This window comes from Notamacropus eugenii, chromosome 2 (assembly GCF_028372415.1).
Source record: "Notamacropus eugenii isolate mMacEug1 chromosome 2, mMacEug1.pri_v2, whole genome shotgun sequence".
Lineage (NCBI taxonomy): Eukaryota > Metazoa > Chordata > Mammalia > Diprotodontia > Macropodidae > Notamacropus > Notamacropus eugenii.
In genome coordinates, this window is record NC_092873.1 from 385,049,916 (window position 1) to 385,073,304 (window position 23,389).

The 23,389-nt window shown below is 44.7% G+C and overlaps 1 protein-coding gene across 3 annotated transcripts in view; it reads left to right on the plus strand.

The window, feature by feature from the left end:
- The first annotated feature begins 11,628 nt into the window (after positions 1-11,628).
- The window catches only part of ATP1A2 (ATPase Na+/K+ transporting subunit alpha 2), a 43,462-nt gene continuing 31,701 nt past the window's right edge, over positions 11,629-23,389 (plus strand). For 2 of the 3 annotated variants that reach the window (XM_072647385.1, XM_072647386.1), the window contains exons 1-7: positions 11,629-11,769; positions 16,239-16,343; positions 16,546-16,605; positions 17,631-17,834; positions 19,045-19,158; positions 19,412-19,546; positions 21,534-21,651. In XM_072647385.1, the coding sequence (XP_072503486.1) occupies positions 11,758-11,769; positions 16,239-16,343; positions 16,546-16,605; positions 17,631-17,834; positions 19,045-19,158; positions 19,412-19,546; positions 21,534-21,651 (748 nt within the window). In that variant the 5' untranslated portion in view covers positions 11,629-11,757. Of the gene's footprint in view, positions 11,770-16,238; positions 16,344-16,545; positions 16,606-17,630; positions 17,835-19,044; positions 19,159-19,411; positions 19,547-21,533; positions 21,652-23,389 lie in introns of those variants that run through there. The other variant, XM_072647387.1, reaches the window with a different exon arrangement.

Genomic DNA, 23,389 nt, shown 5'->3' on the forward strand with positions numbered 1-23,389 from the left:
GCTTTTCTCTCCTACTGCGGTGCTGCCTTCTTGATTGGAGAAAACAAAACAGGAACAGGGAGTTCCTCCACTCTAGCCAAGTGTAAAAGATGTGGGATGTTGAGAAAGCCACAAGACAACAGCACAGTTAGGTAGATTCTGAACTGGAAGAAAGTCAGAATAGTATGGACCTCGAAAGAAGTCTCAAGTGGGGTGCCCTAGGGATCTGTTCTTGGCCCTGTGCTGTTTAGCATTTTTATCAGTGACTTGAATTGACAAGTTTGGCTAGCTTATAGGTCAGAATTATAGATGGCAAAAAAATGAGAAGGAAAACAAACGCACTTAATGACAAAGTTAGGATCAAAAGAAATTTCAACAAAATAGAATGTTTGAAAGAACCTAATAAGATGAAATTTAATAGGAATAAATGTAAAGACCTATACTTAGTCTTTTTGTTATCCTTCAGTCATTTTCAGTCATGTCTGACTCTTCATGACCCCATTTGGGGTTTTCTTGGCAATGACACTGAAGTGGTTTGCCATTTCCTTCTCTAGGTCATTTTACAGATGAGGAAAGTGAGGCAAACAATGTTAAATGACTTGCCCAAGGTCACACAGCTAGTAAGTGTCTGAGGCTAAATTTGAACTCAGGAAGGAATAAGCCTTCCCTGAATCCAGGCCTGGCACTGTACTACCTAGCTGCTACTTAGTCTACTCCACAAATATAAAATAGGAGAAGAGTATCTAGACAGCAGTTCACCTGAAAAAGATCTGGAGGTCTCTGTCCCAGGTCCTATTTATTCTCTATACTATCTCCCTTGCTGATCTCATCAGTTTTTATGGATTCAATTACCATGTCAATGCAGAAGTTTCCCAGATGTTATATAAGCTAGCCAAACTTGTCAATTCAAGTCACTGATAAAAATGCTAAACAGCACAGGGCCAAGAACAGATCCCTAGGGTACCCCACTTGAGACTTCTTTCGAGGTCCATACTATTCTGACTTTCTTCCAGTTCAGAATTCTAGGCCTGCATCACCAAATGTGCCCTTTGGACATCTTGAACTAGATGCCCAGCAGACATTTAAAACTCACTTTGTCTAAAAACAAACTCGTTATCTTTCCTTGAAAACCCTCTTCCTTCTGAATTTCCCCATTATTTTCAAAAAAGCCATCATCTTGCCACTAACTTAGGCTGCCAGCCTTAATGTCATCATTAACTCCTCACTCACCTCACATATCTGATCAATTACCAAATTTTGTTATTTCTATCACCCTCACAATACCTCTTTATAGATGTCTCCTTCTCTCTATACACACAGCCACCACCCTGGTGCAGACCCTCATGACCGCCTCTCCTATGGACTATTGCAACAGTTTTCTAATCATTCTCTCTGCCTCAAGTCTCTCCACATGCCAATCTATCTTCTATTTAGAGACCAAAATCATTTTCCCAAAGTAGAAGAAAATCTGACCCTGCCACTGCCTGATTTAATTAATTCCAGTTGCTTCCTATTATTTCCAGAATCAAAAATAACATCCTCTGTTTTGCATTTAAAACTTTTTACAAGGTGGCCGGCCCCCTCCTATCTTCTGGGTGGGTTTATGCTTTCCTTTCCTTTGGTGTACTGGCTTACTTACTATTCCTCTCTCACAACACTCCATTGCTGCCTCTGAGAAATCCCTGGATTCTTTCAAGACTCAACTTCAATGATACCCTTGCAGGGAGGCCTTTCCCAGGCCCCCTGAGCTGCTAGAGGCTCACCTTGTAAGATTGCTTTTCCTATAATCTTTATATATCTTGCATGTACCTGTTTATTTACATGTTGACTCCCCCACTGGAATGTAAACACCTTGAAGGCAGGACCTATCTTTGACTTTCTTTGTAAACCCTATCCTTCCACCCACTTAGCGTGTCTGGCACATAATAATCGCTTGATCAATGTTTGTTGAATATGTGAATGAATACTCAGTGTGATGTGGCTGCGAAAAAAGCTAATAAGATCTTGGGCTGAATTATGATGCAGCGTGCAGAGCAAAGGAATCTATAGTATTATAGTACTTTGCCTTAAAGGTAACATCTGGAATACTGCACTTAATCAGGAGTTATGTTAGAAAAGACACTGCTGAGCTGGAGAGTGTTTGAAGGAGGGTGGCCAGTCTGGTGAAGAGCCCCACGAGCATGGCCTATCTGTTGAAGGAATTGGAGATATTTGGCCTGAAAGGGAAGATCATGGGGGGAGATGATAGCTGTTTGCAAATAATGGAAACCTGCAATATGGAAGAGGGATTAGTTTGGGGTTTGGTTTTGTTTTGTTTTTGGCTTGGCCCCAGAAAGCAGAACTAGAAATAACAATTCATGGAGAGGCAGATTTAGGTTCATTATGAAGAAAAACTTCCTAATAATTTGAGCTGTCCAAAATGGAATGCTCTGCCGTGGGAGGAAGTGGGACCTCGAGCCTGGAGGGCTTCAAGCAAAAGTTAGGTAAACATTTTAAACTATTATAGAGGAGATTCTTGTTTTAGCATAAGCTGGATTCAATGATTGTTGAGGTCTCTTTCAGTAAGATTCTGTGCATGCTGACGGATGGAGAATAATTTTGGGAATTCTTTCCTACCCAAAGTCTTATATCCCTAGAGTCTCCACCCAGAGTTTCTTCCTGAATATCTCAGAACATGTCTAATTTTCTACTAATGGGAAGTAAAAGGGCCCCAGTTCCTGTGCAAGTACTCAGGGTAACATTGCATTCAGGTATGTGATGACTTCTATCTCACCCCCACAGAAATATAAAATAACATAACAGTAATTTAATAAGGGATCAATATAGTGCTCTTTGAACTTCATTGAGTCACAGAACCAGAGCTAACACACTTTCCATTACATTGAATCCCTTTCTTTCTATCTCTGTTTCCTCATCTATGGAATGGGGAAAACTGGCCTTATTTTCTACGGGAGTCAGGCAAGGAGGCAGAATTCAACCATCAATGAAGCGGCTTAATATGCTAGTCATACACATCAGGGTCTAGGGATGTAGAAGAGAGAAAATTGGAGTATCTTATTGGCAAACTAGAGGGAATTGGGGCTGAGATATATGTAATATTTTTGCATTAAATAAATCAGATATAAATACAATCTTCCCCTTGAAACCTCCTTGAATTATGGAGGGGGAAGCGACCCTGAGTTTTCAAAAGTCATGCCAGAAGAGCTCAAGGGCTGGCAGATCTTAATAACTTGGGAAGGGTCACAGGACCATAGAACTAGTACTAGAAGGGACTTCTCAGCGGCCAGCCAGTTCAGCCTCCTCATTTTACACATGAGCAGACTAAAACTCATAAAACATCAGAGAAAAGATCTGAATCTGATTCCAACTTCAAAACATTATCCTGAGATTGTTGGTGGCAGAGTAGATAGAATGCTAGGTCTGGAGTCAGGAAGATCAAATCCAGCCTCAGACACTTACTAGATGTGTGACCCTTCGGATCAAATGAGATATTATTTATAATGTACTAGCACAGAGCCTGATATGTAATAGGTGATATGGAAATGCTTATTCCCCATCCCACCCCCACCTCCATCTGTGCTACAGCAATTTCATGTGTGTCTGCTAAATGAGAACCAGCCTGGCTACATCCTGGAGAGGCTCCCAGATGATGAGTTTTCCTGGTCATAACTAAGACTTATTAGAGCAGAAGTTCTTAACCTGGGGTTCATGAACTTTCTCTTTTTAAAAAAATTAATGACTTTACTTAATAAATTAGGTTCTATTTTAATCTTCTGTATTTTATTTTATGCCTTTTAAAACATTTTGAGAGTACATAGGCTTTGCCATACTGCCCGAAGCGTCCATGATGCAAAAACGATTAAAGAATCCCTGTTTTAAAAATATCTACTCAGATATCCGAGGGTGGTGAAGTGTTTGTCTATGGAGAGAGAATGTACAGTGATGAAATCACAGAAAGGAGAGAAGGAAGGGAGGGAGAGAGGGAGGGAAGGAAGGAAGGAAGGAAGAAAGGAAGGAAGGAAGAGATTTATTAATCGTCTATTATACGCCACACACTTTACAAATATTACCTTCTTTGATCCTCACAACAACCCTGGAAGGTAGGTGCTATTATTATGTCCACTTTAAAGATTAGGAAACCAAGGCTAGAGGGGGATAAGTGACTTGCCCAGGGTCACACAGCTAGTAAGTGTCTGAGGTTGGTTTTGAACTCATCTTCCTGATTCCAGGTTTATTCATGGTGTCACTTAAGTCAATAAATTTTAAAATTAACTGGGTTTGGGGGTGTTTTGGGGGGGCTTCTAAAACAGTGTTAAGTGTGTAAAGAAGAGACTCAGGGATGATTGATATTGGTCACTCTCTAAGGAGAAAATGAAGCACTGACTAGGAAAGAGGCTAGAACCCAGCACTGACATAAAAAGGCCATCTTCTCAGCTCTCAGCCCCCATTAGAGAGGGTCCTATTCTTTGAGCTCAAAGTCCAAGATCCCAGTCCAGAAAGACAAATGACGCTGTGTCCAGGGTTGAGCCCGTGTGAAGCCGGTGGAGAAGCGGAAGAAGCTGGAGGGAGACAATACAGCCTCCTGATAGGAGGAGCAGGGGAGGCGTGGTGTGCTGGGCCAGCAGTTGGTCAGATCTCTGGCCAAAGCAAACCTTCCTCAGGGTAGGGGTGCTGCTCCCTCCCTCTCCCCTCAGATACAATCAAAGGCAAACAGGAACCCTAGAGGGACCAGCTGTGTCCCTTGATCCCCATGCCCAGCATGGACCATTAACCCTATCTTCCCTGAAGCTGATGCCATGTCTCTCTTAGTTTACAGGAGCTTTGGAATCAAACCCAACCAGTGTTCATTTTGATATGAATCACTTAATGTAGGAATGCATAGAAGACCTCCAGTTCCACCCCCTCTCATAGTTCCCCTTTTCTCTCTCAGTGTCCCTCTAAGCTTTTTTGTCCTGACCCCTGTCCTTTCCCTTCATTATGCCCCCAGACTAACTTCTTCTCCCCCATCCCCTCCTCCAAGTGTCTACCAGTCTCTGCCTCTTTCCTTTCAATGCCTCTCCTACCATTGACCCCTACCCCAGTTTGTCCCAGCCCCTGCCTCTTGCCCCTTAATGTTCTCCCAAAGTTTATCCCCTCTTCCCCAATGTCTTCCCCCAATCCATTCTTATCTTGCCTTCCCCATACTCAGCCTCCCTAGCCTCTGAACTTCACTCCACAACCTTAATTCCTCTCTTCTCAGTATTGTTCCAGGTCTGCCTCTGCTCAAGTTCCCTTCCACTTCCAATTACCAAAACTAAGAATTAAAAGGTTTCTCAGAATCCATCTATTCGGGCTCATACCTGACCTGGAATATCTACATATTCCTGACAAGAGCATTATCCCAAAGACCTCCAGTAAAAACTACCACCTTTCGAGGCAGCCATTTTACTGTGGGACAATGTAAATTATCAGGAAGTTTCCCTTTCTGTTAAGCAGAAAACTTCATCTTTACAACTGCCTCCTACCTCCAAGGCAGGCCCTCTATCTGCCAGGCTTCTCAGCATCTGTAGTTAAATGTCACCCAGTACTTTAACGTGCCTCGAGTCTCTGTCCCTCACCAATCTGGTTTCCACAGAACCTCCTTTGGAAGGAACAGTGTTGGCTTCCTGCTCCCATCCCAGGGGCCACTGCACCCACTTCCACAGAGTCTCCCTTTCAATCACAGTGCTCCAACTGGCAAATCTTTCACATTAGTACTGTGTCTTGTACACAGTAGGTGTTAAATAAATATTTGTGTATTTGAATGATTCAGGTAGGCTAGGAAATGATGCTAGAGGATAGACCTTAGTAGCAGAGCTGGGCATTATCATGAGTATCACTGGATAGTGAGCAGGGGGGGAAATGGAGGCATTGTGCACATCACACCCAGGGTGCAAGTTTGCCCTGTGCCCAGCATGGCTCTCGAGACATGGAAGCTTACCTTTTTCTCCCTCTCTGTCTCTGTGTCTTTATTTCTGTCTCTCTCTGTCACTGATTCTCTCTGTTTCTGTGTCTCTCCCTCTCTCTGTCTTTCTCTCTGTCTCTGTGTATGTGTCTCTGTCTCTGTTTTTCTCTCTCTGTCTCTCTCTCTTGTGTGTCTGACAAGGAATAAACAACAGAAAAAGACTCAGACATGGAGAGAAAAACCATGGATGTAAACAGAGAGAAAAAGTGGGGACCAGAGAAAATAGAGAAAAATATTTGTAGAAGCAGAGATGCTGTGGGTGAGACTGGGGAGAGAATGAAAGGTAAAGACAAAGAAAGGAGAACAAGAGAGAGGCAATGACAGAAGAAAAAGAAAGAGAAGAGACAAGAGAGTGGGAGACGAAAAAGAAAGACAGATACAGGCAGCAAGAGAACGGTGAGAGAAAAAAGAAGTTTGTCCTGGGCCCAGGAGGTGGGGGTGGAGATGGTGGTAAGACCAAAGATGGGAGAGACTGGAGGAGAGTGAGTTAAAAAAGGCTAGAAGAGCTCCCTGCACTCCGTTCTTCCCCAGCCCCACCTCTTTCCCTCCCTCTCTCCTTCATGATCTTGAAACAACCTTCAAGTCTGGGCTGGAGGCCCCAGGAGGTCAGTCACTTAGGAAACAAAACTGTTTCTTGGAGACCTTGAAAGCCCATCTGCAGCCGATGCACGTCCCCAACCCCTGCTTCCCTGGTGTGTGCCTGCACACACACACACACACACACACACACACACACACACACACACATTCTCTCAGAGAATCTCACGTAGACACCCAGACTCTCTCACAATCTCTCAGCTACACACACACACACACACACACACACACACACACTCATGCATCCACTCTACAAGCACACACTCATACTGCATCACACATTCTCGCATACATTGCACATTTAGACCCAAGTTTCTACATACTAACACACACACACACACACACACCCATATACACACATACACACACCTCTATACATAATGAGGTCTGGCCACAAAGTAGAGGCAGTAGGATGTAGAACAAGCCCTGAATTGGATCTGCAATCAGAAGATTGGGATTCTAATGTCAGCTCTGCCACTTAACTACCTTTGTGAGAGCCTCGGTTCCCTCCCATGTAAAATAGCGGTGAAAATACTTTTGCCTACTTACCTCAAAAAGTTGGTATGAGGAAAGCATTTTGTATTGCCTAATGTGTCATAGAAATTAGAATTTATTATTAGTACTAAGTATTTCGACTTAGTACTTGTTAGCAGATGAGTTTTTTTCCTTCAGAAGTAGTCCCCCTTGGGAGACCACAAACTTACTTCAAATTTATTCATTTATCATCATTGCTCAAAATTCCTTTGAACTCTTCTGAAGTTGCCATGTCCTATGTGAATGCCTCTCTTGATGCCCCCCTTTCCCTCCACTCACCTATATTTTAAAATTCTCTTCCACATTCACATATTAATACATTAATAAGCTAACATGTACATGTATATGTATTCATTCTCACATCTATTCTCTTTCATACTCCCAGGCAGCTTCGCTACTTCTTAGGTCTTTCCATAGCAAACCCAACAAAGCAGTCCTCCATCCTATCCTTCATCCCACTACCAAACCAAATACCCTTCTTTCCCTTTTCATTTCTCCCAGTTCAGAGCTGCCTCCTGTCCTGGCTTTCTGGGATTTCTCTTCTCAGCTCTGATTCTCGTTCCAGCTTCAACCCATCCCCCTGTCATCCTGGACTTTTCTCTGCCCCCCTCCTCTCACCATAAATTCCTCCTCACTCTCCACTTGAAGCCTGTTTTGCCAAAGGCCCCAGTCCAACTGGATGCCCAAGGGAAGAGAGTGACCCGAGGCAGGTATCCAGACTCAAGAGGGTGAGAATGCCCATGCTCTAGTCCCAGATTCTGGGGACTGTGTCAGTGATGGAGAAGAAGAGATCTCTCTGAGTGGGGAAAGAAGGATACGTAAGTCCAGAGCAGAGAATATATTCCCCAAAGGAGAATAGAAACAGTGCAGCTTTGGAGACAGGAATCCCACCCTTAGGTTACAGGGTCCCGTGTCCATTGTGGCCATCTTCCTCATATATACCATAAAAGTCCTTGTGAGCAGCAACCCCAAACCCACTGAATTTGCTTTGGGCTTAGGCTGACAAACGTGTGAGATGATGGCGGTGATCCCTAACTATGCCCATTGATCAAACAAGAGAGAACTTAGCCCTAGCCTTTAAGAGGGCAGCTAAAAAAAGTCAGTTTTCCTGGGGTCATTATTACTATGATGACCCTGAGAGATAAGTGATACAAATATTATTTTTTCCATTTTACAGAGGGGGAAACTGAGGTTCATGAAAGTTTAAGTTTTACCCATGGTCATACAGTTAACTGCAAGTAACAAAATGAGAATTTAAACCTAGGTCACCTGATTCCAGGACCAGCTCTCCTTTTTACTTGCAGCCTCTAAAGGATTCACGTATTGCATGGTTACAAGTAGGATGACACGAGCTCTGGTCTCAGCACCTGAGCCTAATGTTCTTTGAGAAGAAGCTTAGTGCAGTGGAAAGAACACTGGCATTAAGAGCCGGATAACATGGGTCTATGGCCTACCTCTTCCTCTCACTAGCCATGTGACCTTGGGCAAGTCATTTTCCCAATTTGAGCCTCAGTTTGCTCATCTGTAAAATGAGGAGTATGAACTGCATGAACTTCTTTTTTAGCTCCTATGGTTCTCATGGGGTTATTTTTAACTGTGGGAGAGATTCTGAGGTTGGAGATCTCTCCTATCTTTATTCTTCACTGTCCAGCAAAGTAGAGAAACTGAGGTCTGGAGAGGATCAAAGACAGAAGAGAATCCTAATGCCCTGTTGTTCCCAATGAAAGATCCAGATGTAAAAGATAGTTTACCCTAAAAACATCATCTAGTGTCTTCCTCTAGACAAAATCTCTTCAGTCACCCCAGTGATTGGAATGTGCAAGGCATTTATTTTTTTGTTTTCCAAATATTATCTCATTTCATTCTCTCAACAACCCTGTGAGGTGGGTGCTACTTTTATTCTCATCTTACAGTTGAGGAAATTGAGGCAGACAGAGGTTAAATGATTTGCCCAGGTTCACACAGCTAATAAGTGTCTCCAAGCCCAGTACAGAGTCTGCTGTGCCACCTAGTTTTTCCCATTTTATTGTTTCAGGGTCTCTTCTAATAAGATGTCCTTCCTGGTGTACAATATCAGTCCCTTCCTTTTCACTCTCTCCTCATGCATCCATAACTCTTTACACAGCTAAAACTAAGATTTCATCATGCCTCTGTACCTTCAACTTCTTTCCTTTTCTCTTCTCCAGGCTGTATTACAGGGGAATCATTTGCAGGGAGAAGGGAAGGCATGAAGTAGGAGTGGTGTGGGGAACTTATGGGTTCTGCTCTACCTCCAACAGGCATGTCTGTTTGGAAGTGGGCTCTGCCCCCACTGGATCACTGTAATGGAAAATCCCAGCGGCATAGCAGGAAGGGGGGGGGGGGCAGTTATTTGGGGAATTCGGTCAGGGGCCTTGAACACAGAGATCGGATTTGCCAGAGAGAACAGGCGATAATCCCTCTGTGGGGAGCTCCCCTCTGGAGGTAGTGACAGCCCTGACTCAGCCTTGGAGGGGCCCATGCTCCCTAGGACCTCAGTCCTTATGACATGCTCCTCCTTGCTTTCTTCTCACTCTTCCCTCTCCCTCTGCCCAGAATGCAATCATTCTCTTTTGTAGGCATCTCAGTCCATCATTCTATCCAGAGAACCAGGGATATACTACTAGAAAATCTTCTCTAGCATAACCCCTCTCCCCCTCCCTACTTTCACCCAACTCCTGTCCTAGAAGAAGGAAAAGTCCATCAGGAGATGGTGGGTATTCTTTTCCCTTCTTTCATTTCCTCTCTCAGCTCTTTTTTTCACCCTTCTCTCTGCTCTTTCTCCCCCTTATAGCAACAGTGATGTTCCCAGACTCTAGAGGCCCACTGGACCCCAATCAAAGGTCATTTAATCTGTCCTGACTCTAGAATGAACCCCATCAGCCTCGATCGAGTTAAAGGCATCCAGAGGAGATTACTCATCCTCCATCAGTAAAGACACCTGGTTCAAAGACCGGGTTCAATGACATTAAAGCGAGTCATCTCACTTCAGCATTTGTTTCCTCATCTGTAAAACTAGAGTACTGTACAAAAAGACCTCTAAGAACCCTTCCTGTTCTAAATCTTCTGACCTGTTGCAGAATCTTATGTTCCTCCTTAGTAGGAAAGTCTTCATGTCTAACCTCAGTCATTCAAGCTGTAGCATTTTAGTTCTTTTTCTGAATGGGTCCTCACTGGAAATAACTCATAATAGTGAGAGTTAACATTTTTATAACACATTAAGGTCTGCAAAGCACTTCATAAATATCTCCTTTTATCCTCATAAAGACCATAGGTAGTAGATACCATTACTGTTCCCATATTACAGATGAGGAAACAGAGGAAGATAGTGGTAAAGGGGCTTGCCCAGGGTCACACAATTAGGAAGTGTCTGAGGCCACATTTGAACTCAGGACTTCTTGATTTTAGGTCCAGTGCTCTATCTGTTATGCCAATGGGTTGCCTCGCTTCCCCTGGTGCCATTTTGCACACTCAAAAACTGTTATCAGGTTGATTTTCTGACCTCCCTTTTTGTTTTTCATTTTACCTTAATCTTTAGTGCCCCCTTCCCATCTCCCTTCCTAACTCCCCTCTCCAACCATTTTCTCTCCTCTTGATTCTATCCCAAATGCCAGCACAAGGACTGAGCCTTAAAATTTGGGTTCTAAGGGAACAAGAAAGTGGTTACCTCATATGCCACCCAACTCAAATGAATCCAGGGGCACCCAGGGATACTTTGTGGCCTTGGTTTGCCCTTCCCACTTCATCCCTCCATCTTGAGTGCTGCCTACACTCTTGGGAAGATGGGATGCAGGGTTTGGAGGTCCTTGTCAATGTTCCTGTAGCCTAGTATTTAGCTTAGGGAGCTGGGGAAGAAGGCAGATGTGTCCACCTCTTAGCCTCTGTTAGAGGGCTGGGGAAACCCTTGCTCCCCCATCTCCAGGCCTGGGGCACCTTCTCAAGGTTTCCGTATATGGTCTTCAACATGCAAAGGCATCATGGTCTAAAGAACAGAACACTGGATTTGAATTCTGGTCCTGGCTGTACCCCTCCCACTGTGTGAACTTAGGAGAGTCACTTAACCAATTTCTTCATTTGTAAAATGACAGCTTTGGACTAGGCAGTCTCTTCTAGTTCTAAAATCATATAGCTCTATAGACTCCTAGATAGATGAGGGCTCTGGGTCCCTAATTCATCTCTCCCACTATACCCTACCCCACCTTTCTCTTCCCTCTTCATGGGGATTGAAGACTGAGGATCTAAATGAACAGACCTCCCCCTCTACTACTTTTTTTTCTAGAACTCTTTTGAAGTTCCACCCTCTTCTCATCTCCAACCCCCCCCCCCAAAATGCCCCCACTCCCTTGCTTCTCTCTGTTGGTGGATGCCAAAGGCAAATTGGGGAGACAGAGAGAAATTGGGGAGGGAGGGCAATCACCAGGACAAGAGGCACTAAGGGGCTGGGGGGAGGAGCCCTCAGGGATCCTATTTCAACAAGCAGCTCTTTCCCGAGCAGGAGGGGGGCGAGAGGGGGAGAGAGACCTATTTAAAGCTACCCTGTTACTTCGGCTGTCTCTGTCCTTCTGACTCGGATCTCCGCCTGTCCGAGTTGACGATCCTTCCCATTGGCCTCTCCGTTCCCAGTCCCTGCAGCTCCTTTGCCCAAGATGGGCCGTGGGGTGAGTACCCCTGAAAGCTGAGCCCACCCCCTCTGCTACCATGTCTCTTACCAAGCATGGAGCTCTGAGGAGGGGAGGTTGGCAAAACAGGGACCAAGAATGGGGGGTGGAGAAGAGAGAGTAGGCTGTGGTAAGGAAGACCCAGGGAGGCAGATCAGAAATGGGCTCTCTCTCTCTCTCTCTCTCTCTCTCTCTCTCTCTCTCTCTCTCTCTCTCTCTCTCTCTCTCTCTCTCTCTCACACACACACACACACACACACACACACAAATTCATTCCCTTCACACAACTCCATTCTCATTACAGTCATAGACACCATCTCCCAGGCTCCAGTCTACCCAGAACTAATCCTCTTCCTGTATCCCCATTCACTTGCTGTCTTTCTTTCTCCTAGCCTAAGTAGCCAACTGAAAGGTCATCTGTTCCCAGGACCCAAAAGACAGCCCCATGGGACTGCCAGTCAGAGAGGGTAGAGAACACTTTGGCTTCTTGAGGGCTGGAAGGGGTGGAAGCTATAGGGATTCAGCATCTCATTCCCTGGGTAGCCAAGAAGCTCTGGACACCCCGTTCCCTGGGCACTGAGTGCCAGGGACAGCTGGGAGAGGTGGGGGGGAGGAGTGAAGGCCCTCTCCATGTCCTGGGCAGCATTGTCCTTGGGTTTAGGGCTATGCTCAGCAAGGATTTTCCCAGTGGTTAATGAGAGGAATCTGCCCTCTTGTCCCTGCCCATGGCATTCTCAGGCAAAAAGAATGCCTGTTGAGCAAATTAAAGACCTCCTCTGGGCACTATCTTTTGGACCCCCATGGGAGGCATAGCCTGAGTTTGGGATAGTTGGAAGCATAATTTCCATCTGTGGAGGATCAACTCTATTCCCTTATACATCACAGCATTGCCTCTGGGAAAGGGCATGGTAAAGGATGGGAGGCTTCTAGAGAAAAACCAGAGCCAGTGGTGAGAAGTGGAAAGGGTCTCTCCCTGCTGAGAGAATTCCCAGAGGACAAGGGGGCCATGAAGGGTCAGGCCAGGACACATCTGAATTCAACAGCTGAGAAAGCTGTGGGGTGGGGACACCAGGGTTCCTGGACTTGGATGAGAGCTATAAATAGCAAGTGAGGGAATCACAATGTGTGTGGCCCTGTGTTTCTATGTCCACAAATGCATCTGTGTGCGTGTATATGTATATGTGCGTGTACACGTGGGAGGATGCTCATTTGTACCTGAGTCTTTGTGAAAGTATGTCAATGGAATGTCACTTGTGACAAGGTCCTACTGTAGCTGCCATCCTGCATTGGTGTGTGAATGAGTGTGTGTATGTGTGCATGTGTGTGTACATGTGTGTATAAATGTGTGAATAAATGCACATTAGTGTCTCAGATAGTGAAATGTCTTTGGGACATCAGATGCCTTTGGAAGCGTATACAGTCCTGAGTCTTTGAGCTGAGCTTTGGACTGTCTAATAAGAGGACTAAATCTCCTGAAGGAGTGAGTTCCAGTGAACCTGCCAGGAATATTTGGTATAAAGAGTGGATGGGGAGAGGGTAGGTAGTGGGGTCACAGAATGGGAACAAGTTCTCTAAATGATTTTCATATTAGGACACCCGAGTTTTCTCTCAGTCCAAGTGGTACTGCTAGAGAGACTGGGGAATGTCCAGTTACAGGAAAATTGGTTTTATGGAAGCTGCAGAATTCTACAGCTAGCCACAGCTTTATTCCTGCACCCCTCGAGTGTCTCTGGATGACCCCAAAACTCCCCCTTGAAGTTGAAATAATAGCCAGGTGGGGAAGGAAAACAGGCGCTGTTTCAGCTGAAAGAGGCAGGGTGAGATGGCGGTGGCTGCAACTTGGATTCTAGCCCATCTGGAAGGACCACCCTGTTCTCTGCAATAGGACAGACTCCCCAGAATCCAGTTTCTAGGGTGCTGCTCTCCTGTCCAGAATTGTCAGCTTCCCATCAGTTCCATAAGGGGAGAGTCCTGCCGGTCCCCAGCCCAGAGCTGGTCTCATCTCATCACCCCATAGCCATGAAGGATGGCCTAGGAGGTGGGGGAAGGATAACAGTGTTAGGAGGGGGCTGCCGGCCTTCTCCAGCTGCAGTGGAGAGATAGGGTGAGGGGGCGGGGGGGCAGATTGGGCTGATTTCCAGCCACCCCCGCTCTGTCCCAGCCTCTGGCTTTCTCAGAAAGAACTCTCTGTTCTCCTTCCGCATTCAGGACCCTGAGAAGGGGAGAGTGGGTAAAGGGGAGGGGAGGGGGGTTAAGAGGCAAAGGGGTCCTTCCTTCCTCTCTCCCTTTCTTCCCTAGGCTGTCGCTGGCCCTGGTTCTCTGTGGGCTCCTGGCTCCAGAGCCTGAGATGCCTGCCAGGAGAGGAGGAGGGGGGAGAGGGGGCAGTCTGTCCCAAGCTCAAGGCCTGCTGGGGAATGGAGTGAGATGGTGGGGGAGAGAGGAGAAGCTGCTAAGAGCAGGCTGCAACCTATGGCCAAAAGTTTCTAGGCTAGTGATTTTTTTAAAAAATATACACTTGAATCTAATAATTTCTTTTGTGTCAAAATACATATTAAATGCCCCTAATCTTGGCCCTTGGCTCTCCACACCAAGTACCATCACCTTTCCCTAGAGAGTTTGTCCAGCCTAGAGAAACTACTGATTGGTCTACTACCTTAATCAATCCTTAATCAATGCCCCCTTGCCTTCCCAGTCAGCCACCTGCCTCCCACAGAGTGTAAGGTCAGAGAGTTCAAAGAACTAAGATTCTCATTTATAAAATCCATTCAATCTGATAAGTTGTTCACAGGTCCTCCTAGGAGATATGGAGAAGGGAGAGGTAGGACTAAACCCCTTCACATGGTGCTGAGGAGGAAACCGAGGCATGGTGGTAGAAAGAATCTGGGTGGCCTCTTAGTGAGGTTGGATCAGGCCCCTAGAATGGAGCCAAGAAGTCCTGACTTCCAACCAAGCCTTCTCAGTCCAGCTTTCTCATCACAAGGTCACTGTGTCCCTGAGTACGGGTGGGGAGAACAGAATGGGGGAAGTCCAAGTGGAAAAGATCCCTTTCCGGTGAGTTCTTGTGCCCACACCGGAGCTGAGTCACTCCATATGCTCTTATTCTCTACAATATGCCAAAGTGGACCTCTGGATTGAGGCCACCTTGGAGGGAAATGTTAATGACCTTGGGCCACAATCTTTTCAACTTGGACCCCAGGAGCCCTGTGGATCCTCCCTGTGACCCAAACTGTTATTCTAAAGACCATTCTACTTAATAGTACCTTAGCACTGCCCTGATTTTAGCCCAGTGTCCAGTGCATAGTGCTTAATAAATACTTCTTGGTTTGTTTGCTGTTTGACTAATGGGTTCCCAGAGGCTGGATCCTGAACCTGGACGTTCTTATATTTGGGGAATATCAGGGCTCATTTCTTACCCTGCCTGTGTTTATAAGTAGAAATGTGACTGACTGAACCAAAATAAGGACATCATGCTTAAAGGACTTCAGGGTGTCACCCTACCTTAAGAAAGGGAGGTGAAAATGGCAGCCAAGGATAGGCTTTCAGGGGAAAAAGGGTCCCAGAAAAAAAATACCCTATACAATTCCCATTCCCCAGATTCCATTCCTCCATTCCTCAGACCTCCCATCCTCTCATGTCACTGGCCTACTCTCTCAGACTTGTCAATCAAATCTGATCCTCTTGGTTCTGTAACCCCAGACAGAACCTCCCACTCCACTCACCCTTGCCTCCCCCAAAGTCTGTCTCTTCTCCAGCACTCTCAGTTCCCTTGTTTCTTTCTTAGATGCTCCCAGATGGTCCTGGTCAAAGGATGGAGAAACCCCAGTGCCACATACAGTCCTCCTAGATTGCCATCTTCTACTTTTCTCCTAAACAGTCTAGGATTTCCTCCAGGCTTGATTTCAAAACTAAAAGACTACAAGCTCTTTGAGAACGGGGACTTGGCTATCTTTATTTTTGTAGCTATCTCCTATTCTTTCTCATAGTAAATGCTTAATAAACCTTTATTGAACTAGATTGAATTCACAGGATCATAGAGCTAGAATGAGTCTTAGATATTACCTAGTACAAATGACCTCTTTATTTTAACAGGTGAGGAAAACTCACAGGAGTAAAATTACTTTCCCAAGGTCACATTGTAATAGGTAACAAAGCTGAGATCAAACCCAGGTCCTCAACTCCAAATCCTGTACTCTTTCCACTGTGCTCTGCCTCCTTCAAAACTTCATAGAGGGGCAGCTAGGTGGCACATTGGCTAGAGCACTGGCCCTAGAGTCAGGAGACCTGAGTGCAAATTTGACTTCAGACACTTTACAAGCTATGTAAAGGGCAAGTCAATTAACCCAGATTGCCTCCAAAAAACAAACCCTCCTAGAAAATCCCATTTTTGGATCAGCATCCTTATCCTTAAGAGAAGCAGTCCCTTTCTTCTTTCTTCCTAATTCCTTGGAATCAATCAATTCCTATCCTAGGCTGGCCGAGAGTACTCGCCCGCCGCCACCACCACAGAAAATGGGGGCGGCAAGAAGAAGCAGAAGGAAAAGGAACTTGATGAATTGAAGAAGGAGGTGGCCATGGTGAGGACAACTGCCTACCTTGGGACCTGCTCTGTCTTTTCTAGCCTTTGAGATGGTTCCTTCCTGAAGGGGGTAGAGCTGGGTCATTCCCAGGGATGGTTGCTAGGAAAGTCCTGGGTCCCTTTCAGAGCCATGGGTCCAACAAAACTATTTCTCTGAATTCCTTTCTTCCCTCATAATAACTGCCTGCTTTCCCCCTCAGGATGACCATAAGCTGTCCCTGGATGAGTTGGGCAGAAAGTATCAGGTAGATCTGTCTAAGGTGAGTTGGGGGACTCCCTTGGGGGTAGGAAGAGAAGCCCCCACCCATTGCTCCTGGTCTCCCTCACTCACTGAGGGGAATGTTCCCTAGCATAAGATGGTCTCCTCATCTTGGTGTTACAGTCTAGGAAGGTTACATGGAATGTTAGGACTAGAAATGGAAAAGCCCAAAGAGATTGATTGATTTGCCCAAAGGCAGTCAGCCAGAAGCATTGTCTCTGATCTCTTGATTCAAGGCCCTTCCCACCTTGCTGTCCATCCATCACAGAACTAACATACATGAGGTGATAGTAGAACATGGAGAGAAGCTTCAGAGGCAAATTTAGTCTTGAAATAAGGGAATGATTAAAGTACTTCAAGAGTATATTGGGTTTTCCTAGGGAATGATGGATTCCCCCTCATGGGAGGTCTACTGGTAGGGTCTCAGTGATGCTTCACTGGGCATGCTATAAGGGGGATTCTTTTTTAAGTCCAGATTGGACTACGTCATTCCTAGAATCTCCTCCAGCACTCAAATTCCATCGTTCTGTCAAATGATAAACTGTGTAGTCCTGACTCTGTGTACAACAGATTTCTCCTCAATGTTTCTGGTGAGTGGAAAAGAAGGGCTAAGAGGAGAGGCCTCTTGAGCTGTCTTCCCTGGGAAGCTTATCCTGCTGCAGATCTTTGGTCCTATCTATGGCCATCCCAGGTCTGGCCCTGACTTTGCGGCGGGCTTGGACGCCTTTGTTTCTGAGGGTCTTAAGCTGGGGAATGGAGATGGAAAGAAAAGAAGGTATTAGGCCTAGCAGGGAAAACCAGAGATGCAGGGACAGAGAAGAAAGGGAGAAGGGAGGCTGAAGAAGGGAGAAAGGGTAAGAGTCGAGAGGAAAAGAGATAAGGCATTCCTATCTCTTGGCACTCCAAGTGATTAGTTCAATACTAAGACAGCCTACTTCACTCTTACATATAGAATCATATAGAATGGTTAAATAAGAAAGGACCTTAGAGATCACTGATTCCACTCCTTTTATCACCTTTCCACAGGGCCTCACCAACCAGCGGGCACAGGATATCTTGGCCCGGGATGGGCCTAATGCCCTGACTCCGCCACCCACCACCCCCGAATGGGTCAAATTCTGTCGGCAGCTCTTTGGGGGCTTCTCCATCCTGCTCTGGATTGGGGCCCTGCTCTGCTTCCTGGCCTATGGCATCCAGGCAGCCATGGAAGATGAGCCCTCCAATGACAACGTGAGCCTGCTGTCCTATGTGGTTGATCCTGCCTTGTAGACCTTCTTGTCCTAGAACCCCTAAATCCCCAAACTCTGGCTCTAATCCCACGAGCAGTCTTTCATTTACAGAATCTGGGACCTAGTCGGGAAGTGACTCAGAGATACGGCTGGCTCCTGAACTGATGCTAAAAAAAACAACCAAAAAACAAGCATCATTTACTTGTAGTCAGCAGCTTATAAATCCTACCAGCCCTGCCAAGGCAAAGTGAAAGGAATGATAATAATAATTAATTAGACATTACAGAACAGGACTTAGAATCAGGAAGAGACCTGGGTTCAAATACTACTTCAGATGTTTACTCTCTGTGTGACCTTAGGTGTCACTTAACCTTTTAGCCTCAGTTTCATCTGTGCAATGAATATAATAATAGGTGATTGTTAAGATTAAATGATATATGTAAACCCATCGGCAAATTGTATAATGATACATAACTGGATGCTGTTAGTGAAAACACTTCACATTTCTATAGCACTTGGAAGTCTGCCCAAGACTTTTCTTGCAAAGGCCCTGTTCAGTAGGTAGAGGAAATGTTATTTCCATGGAAACTGAGGCACTGAGAGGTTGTCATTTTCCCAGGATCATGCAGCTGGGAAGTAAAAACAAGGAGGGTGGGGTTCCAAACCTAGGGAATCTAATCATTCATTATTCCCTGTTGCTTCAAAGATTTCCTTGGGAAGTTCATTTATTGCTGATTCACTCCTTATCCATGACTTTGTTCTCATTCCCTTTATGTCTCTCCAACTCTATCAACTCTCTAGGCTTAGGGTCAGGAAGGGGAATTCCCTCTATCCACACTTCCACCTTCTAAGGCAACCCACTCAATGGGAACCAAGCAAGGGTATGCTGGTAAATATTTAACAACAGGGAAAAAATGTACTCATGACACACTTTTAAGTTGAATTTGCTTTAACATTTTCTCCATCACTTTGAGTCTAGACAGTCAACAAAACAATAAATCCACCTGATTTGTAGCATTTTCTGATTTCCAAGATGTAAATAATCATACTGAAAATTTAACAATCTCTCACAAACCCAAGCTGTCCCCAACATACTCCCAGAACCAGAAATTTTATGCTTTGCATAAGATGATTATATTTTGCAAGGCTGCTCCTACCCTGCTGCTTTTCCTGGGATCAGGTAGGAGTTGACACTTTTTTTCCTGCTCTAGTTATACCTGGGTGTGGTCCTGGCAGCTGTGGTCATTGTCACTGGCTGTTTCTCCTACTACCAGGAGGCCAAGAGCTCCAAGATCATGGATTCCTTTAAGAACATGGTGCCACAGGTAAATGACAGGACTGGATTTAGGATTCGAGATATGAGTTTCTGAGGTATTGATCCCTTCCCTGTTTCCCCTGCTCTCCCATATGGTAACTTAATAAGGAGAAGCCCCATTATCTTTTTGAGTCATGATAAATTCCAAAGATAGATGGGGAGTAAATGGGTAAGGGTATGGAAAAGCAGGAATGGGGAGGAAGGGAATAAAGGGACATAATGGAGGTCTGAATGACACAGATGCCCCCACTGTGTTCCCATAGCAAGCTCTGGTGGTTCGAGAGGGTGAGAAAATGCAGATCAATGCGGAGGAGGTGGTAGTAGGAGACCTGGTGGAGGTAAAGGGTGGAGATCGTGTACCTGCAGACCTCCGGATCATCTCTTCTCATGGTTGCAAGGTAAGTAGATTCGGGCCAGGTTGACGTGGAATGGTCATGATGATGTAGAGTTGAGTGGATTACAGAAGATGGGGACAGGTCAGAGTTAACCAACTGTCATCCTACCCCATCCTGTTAGTAGATTGCCTATGGATCTTCCTGTTGTTTATTCTATCCGTACAGCTGTGATGACTAAATAGTAATGGCTTGAACTTGAAATCCAATTGGATATCACCTCATAGGTTCAAATCCTGTCTAAGGTTTACTACCTACTCCACTAAGACCTTGAGAAAAAAAATACTTTGTAAGCTTTAAAATACATTATCAAAGTTAGCTGTTAGTACATTTTAAATTATTCTAGTGAAATAAACATGGCCTAGTGGCTATAGAGAGATATGGGCTAGACAATAGTAACGTTGGTGGCTATGAATAGTCAGACCCAAAGACTGTATCATAGATTTGGAGCTGGAAGAGAGCTTTGAGACTGCTTAGTCCAAGATTCTAAACCAGGTCTCTCAATTCCAAGTCCTGTAATCTAACAACAGAACCTCAGAATTGGAAAAGACCTCTGAGACTACTATCTAGTCCCACCTGTACCTAAAAAATAATACCCTCTACAACATACCTAACAAATAGTAATTCAATCTCTGCTTAAAGACCTCTTAATGAAGAGGAAAATACTGCCTGCTGGGTTATCCCATTCCACCTTAGGCTAGCCAGGACCACTTTGAGATATCTTGAATTATAATGAATTCTAATATCAAATCTAAAATTTTCTCCTCAATTATCATCCCTACCACCTAGTTTTGCCCTTGGAAACCAAGCAGAATAAGTCTAAAACCTCTTCCATATGATTGTCCTTAAAATTCTTGAAAACAATTATCATATTCCTCCTAAATCTTTCCTTCTATAAGATTGTCAAGATAATCTTTCTATGCAATTATCATGAGAGCCCTTTACAACCTTGCTACCCTTCTCTGGACACTCTCTAGTTTATCAGTGTCCTGAATAATAGCATGAGAACTGAACACAACCCTCCAGAGAGTAGTCTGACCAGGATCAGATGGTGGCCCTGCCATCTCTCATCAGGCTTTGACGCTACGCCTCTTAATTCAGCCAATGATCTCATTCAGTTCCTTGATTTTTATATCACACTGCTGACTCATATGAAGCTTGCATTCCATTAAGCAACCTGATCATTTTCAGAATTTTTTTTACTCCATCTCATACTTACAAAATTGATTTTTTTAAACCCAAATGTTAAGATTTTACATTTCATCTGATGAAATTTCCTCTTCTTAGATTTGGCACAATATTCTATCTTGTCCTGACCCTTTTGGGATCCTGACTCTGCAACTTTTGCCTTAGCTTATCTTTCCTAGCTTTGTTTGATCTGTACATTTGATAAGCATGCCATTTATACCTTTATTCAAAACACTGATAAAGCTGTTAAATAGTGCAAACCAAACACAGGGGAATAAGCATCGTTCCCTGGGGAACTCCACTCACGACTTCCTTCAAAGATGAGTTCTCCAAGACTACTCTCAGGGAGCGTAGTAGAGAGTGGAAAAATGGAATGCAAGTGCAGGTTTGCTTATTATAGATCTGGTGTTCTTTCTACTGAATAAGGCTGTTTCTAAGATGTCTTTGGCTATATGTATCTGTGACTTGGGAGATGTGGGTGTTTATCTGTGTAAATAAGGGCAGCTAGGTGGCACAGTAGATAGAGTGCTAGACCAGGAATCACAAAGACTCATCTTCCTGAGTTCAAATGTGGCCTCAGACACAGCTGAGTGACCTTGGACAAATCACTTAACCCTGTTTGTCCCAGTTTCCTCATCAGTAAAATGAGCTTGAGAAGGAAACAGCAAACCACTCCAGTATCTTTGCTAAGAAAATCCCAAAAGGAGGTCACAAAGAGTCAGATACTACTGAAATAAGTGAACAACAACATCTGTGTAAATGCATGTCTATCTGATGAGCCTTCACCATGTCTGTTTATCCTCAGGTGGACAATTCCTCCCTGACAGGCGAGTCAGAGCCACAGACCCGTTCCCCTGAGTTTACTCATGAGAATCCCTTGGAGACCCGAAATATCTGCTTCTTCTCTACCAACTGTGTGGAAGGTGAGGAGCTTAGTCAGAATGGCTGCCCTAGAAGCTACACAAGGAAATGGGGACAGGGGAGAGTGAATGGTACTTCCAGATAAGCCCCATCCCAATATCAGTGAGGTTGTGCCTACCCACTAAGAAATGAGTAGGGAAAGTCTCACGGAGAGGGATCTAGGTTCAGCTGTGACATCATCCCCCTTCTCATTTGGGATATTTCTCCACAAGTGATAGAACTGTGAGGTGAGAAGCAGAGAGCAACACGCCTCGACAGCTTTTTTTGGGGGGAGGGGGAGGACACCAGCCAGGGGAACAGCAGTGTGGATGATTGCTGATCTTTGAATCAGGAAATCTGACTATGGACCCTGGCTTTAGTGCTTACCAACTATGTGACAGTGAATAAGTCACTTTGATTTTCTGAGCATCATGGGATCAAAGGTTTAGAGCTAAAGAGGATCTGAGTTCATCTGGTCCTACCCCTATGTGAGAGAACTGAGGCCCAGAGAAGTGAGATGGGCAAATGCCTACTGAGCAAAAGAGCAAGACTTCTAACCCAGGTACTCAGAACTCTGGTGTTCTTCCATGGAACCACACTGCATCCTTAGCTTTGCCATCTGTAAAATGAGAGTGATAATACCTTCACTACCTCTTTGATGGGGAAAAGGTGCTGTGTAAAATATAAGTACAAAATGAAAAGGAGCTAGAGGTTGAATGCAGAGATGGGGACATCCCCAGCTCATAGGAAATAGAACTGGGAGGGATCTTGGGAATCATTTAGTCCTGTGGCATCAAACTCAAATAGAAATGAAGACCACTAATTTAAATGTAAAACTCTATGCAGAAGGCATATTGACTTCATTTTAAAAATTAATATTTTCTGTTTTATTTTTTAATTTATTTTGTTAATTACATTTCATTATAATGATAATTATATTTAATTATAATAATTATATTTAAATTTGACTGTGCATTTGGGAGACTAGTGAGCCATGTGTTCGACATCTCTAATCTAATCTAACCCCCCTTGCTCATTTAACTGAAGAGGAAACTGAGACCTAGAAAAGTAAAATGACTAGTAATGAACAAACTAGGGATTCAAGCCCAGAATCTCTGTGATTCTGCTAAATCATAACCGAATTGGCGCAGTCTCTTTTGATGTCTGCAGTCTCATGTCCCCTTACCTGTAGTCCTCTTATCTTTGCCAGAAACATGATTAGGAGAAGAATCTGGGTTCTCTAGCCTAAGGGGTAGCCCAGACAGAGGTGAGCATAGTGAAACTGGCATTGCCTGGGCCCAGACAGCTCAACACCCAGGATGCTTTCAATTACTGACCCCAGCAGGGGGCAGAAAAGGTTCACTTGGGAGGCAGGGAGCAGGACTAACTCTTACTCTCTTCCCTTTTACCTTGAACCTTTAGTGACTTTTGAGAGCCTCTAGGAGCAAGGTCATGAGCATCAGGGACCCAGAACCAAATTTATCTTCCAGGGGATCTTGGGTGTCTGGGGTTATCTTTTTCCTCAACTTGAATTTTCACCCTTGTCCTAGAGAAAGTAGAAATAGCGGTTCCATCTTACAGCCCCACACCAAAAAGGAGCTGTAGTGGAGGAGGGGCAAGGGGCAGCTGTTGGATAAGGGAACCCTTCACATACCAGCTGAAGAGTTCTGCATCACTTCTAAGCTGTATCAGATTAGTTGCCAAACTCTACCAGCTCTTCCCTACACAAAGAAAGCACTGTTTGGTATAGATATAGAGGTC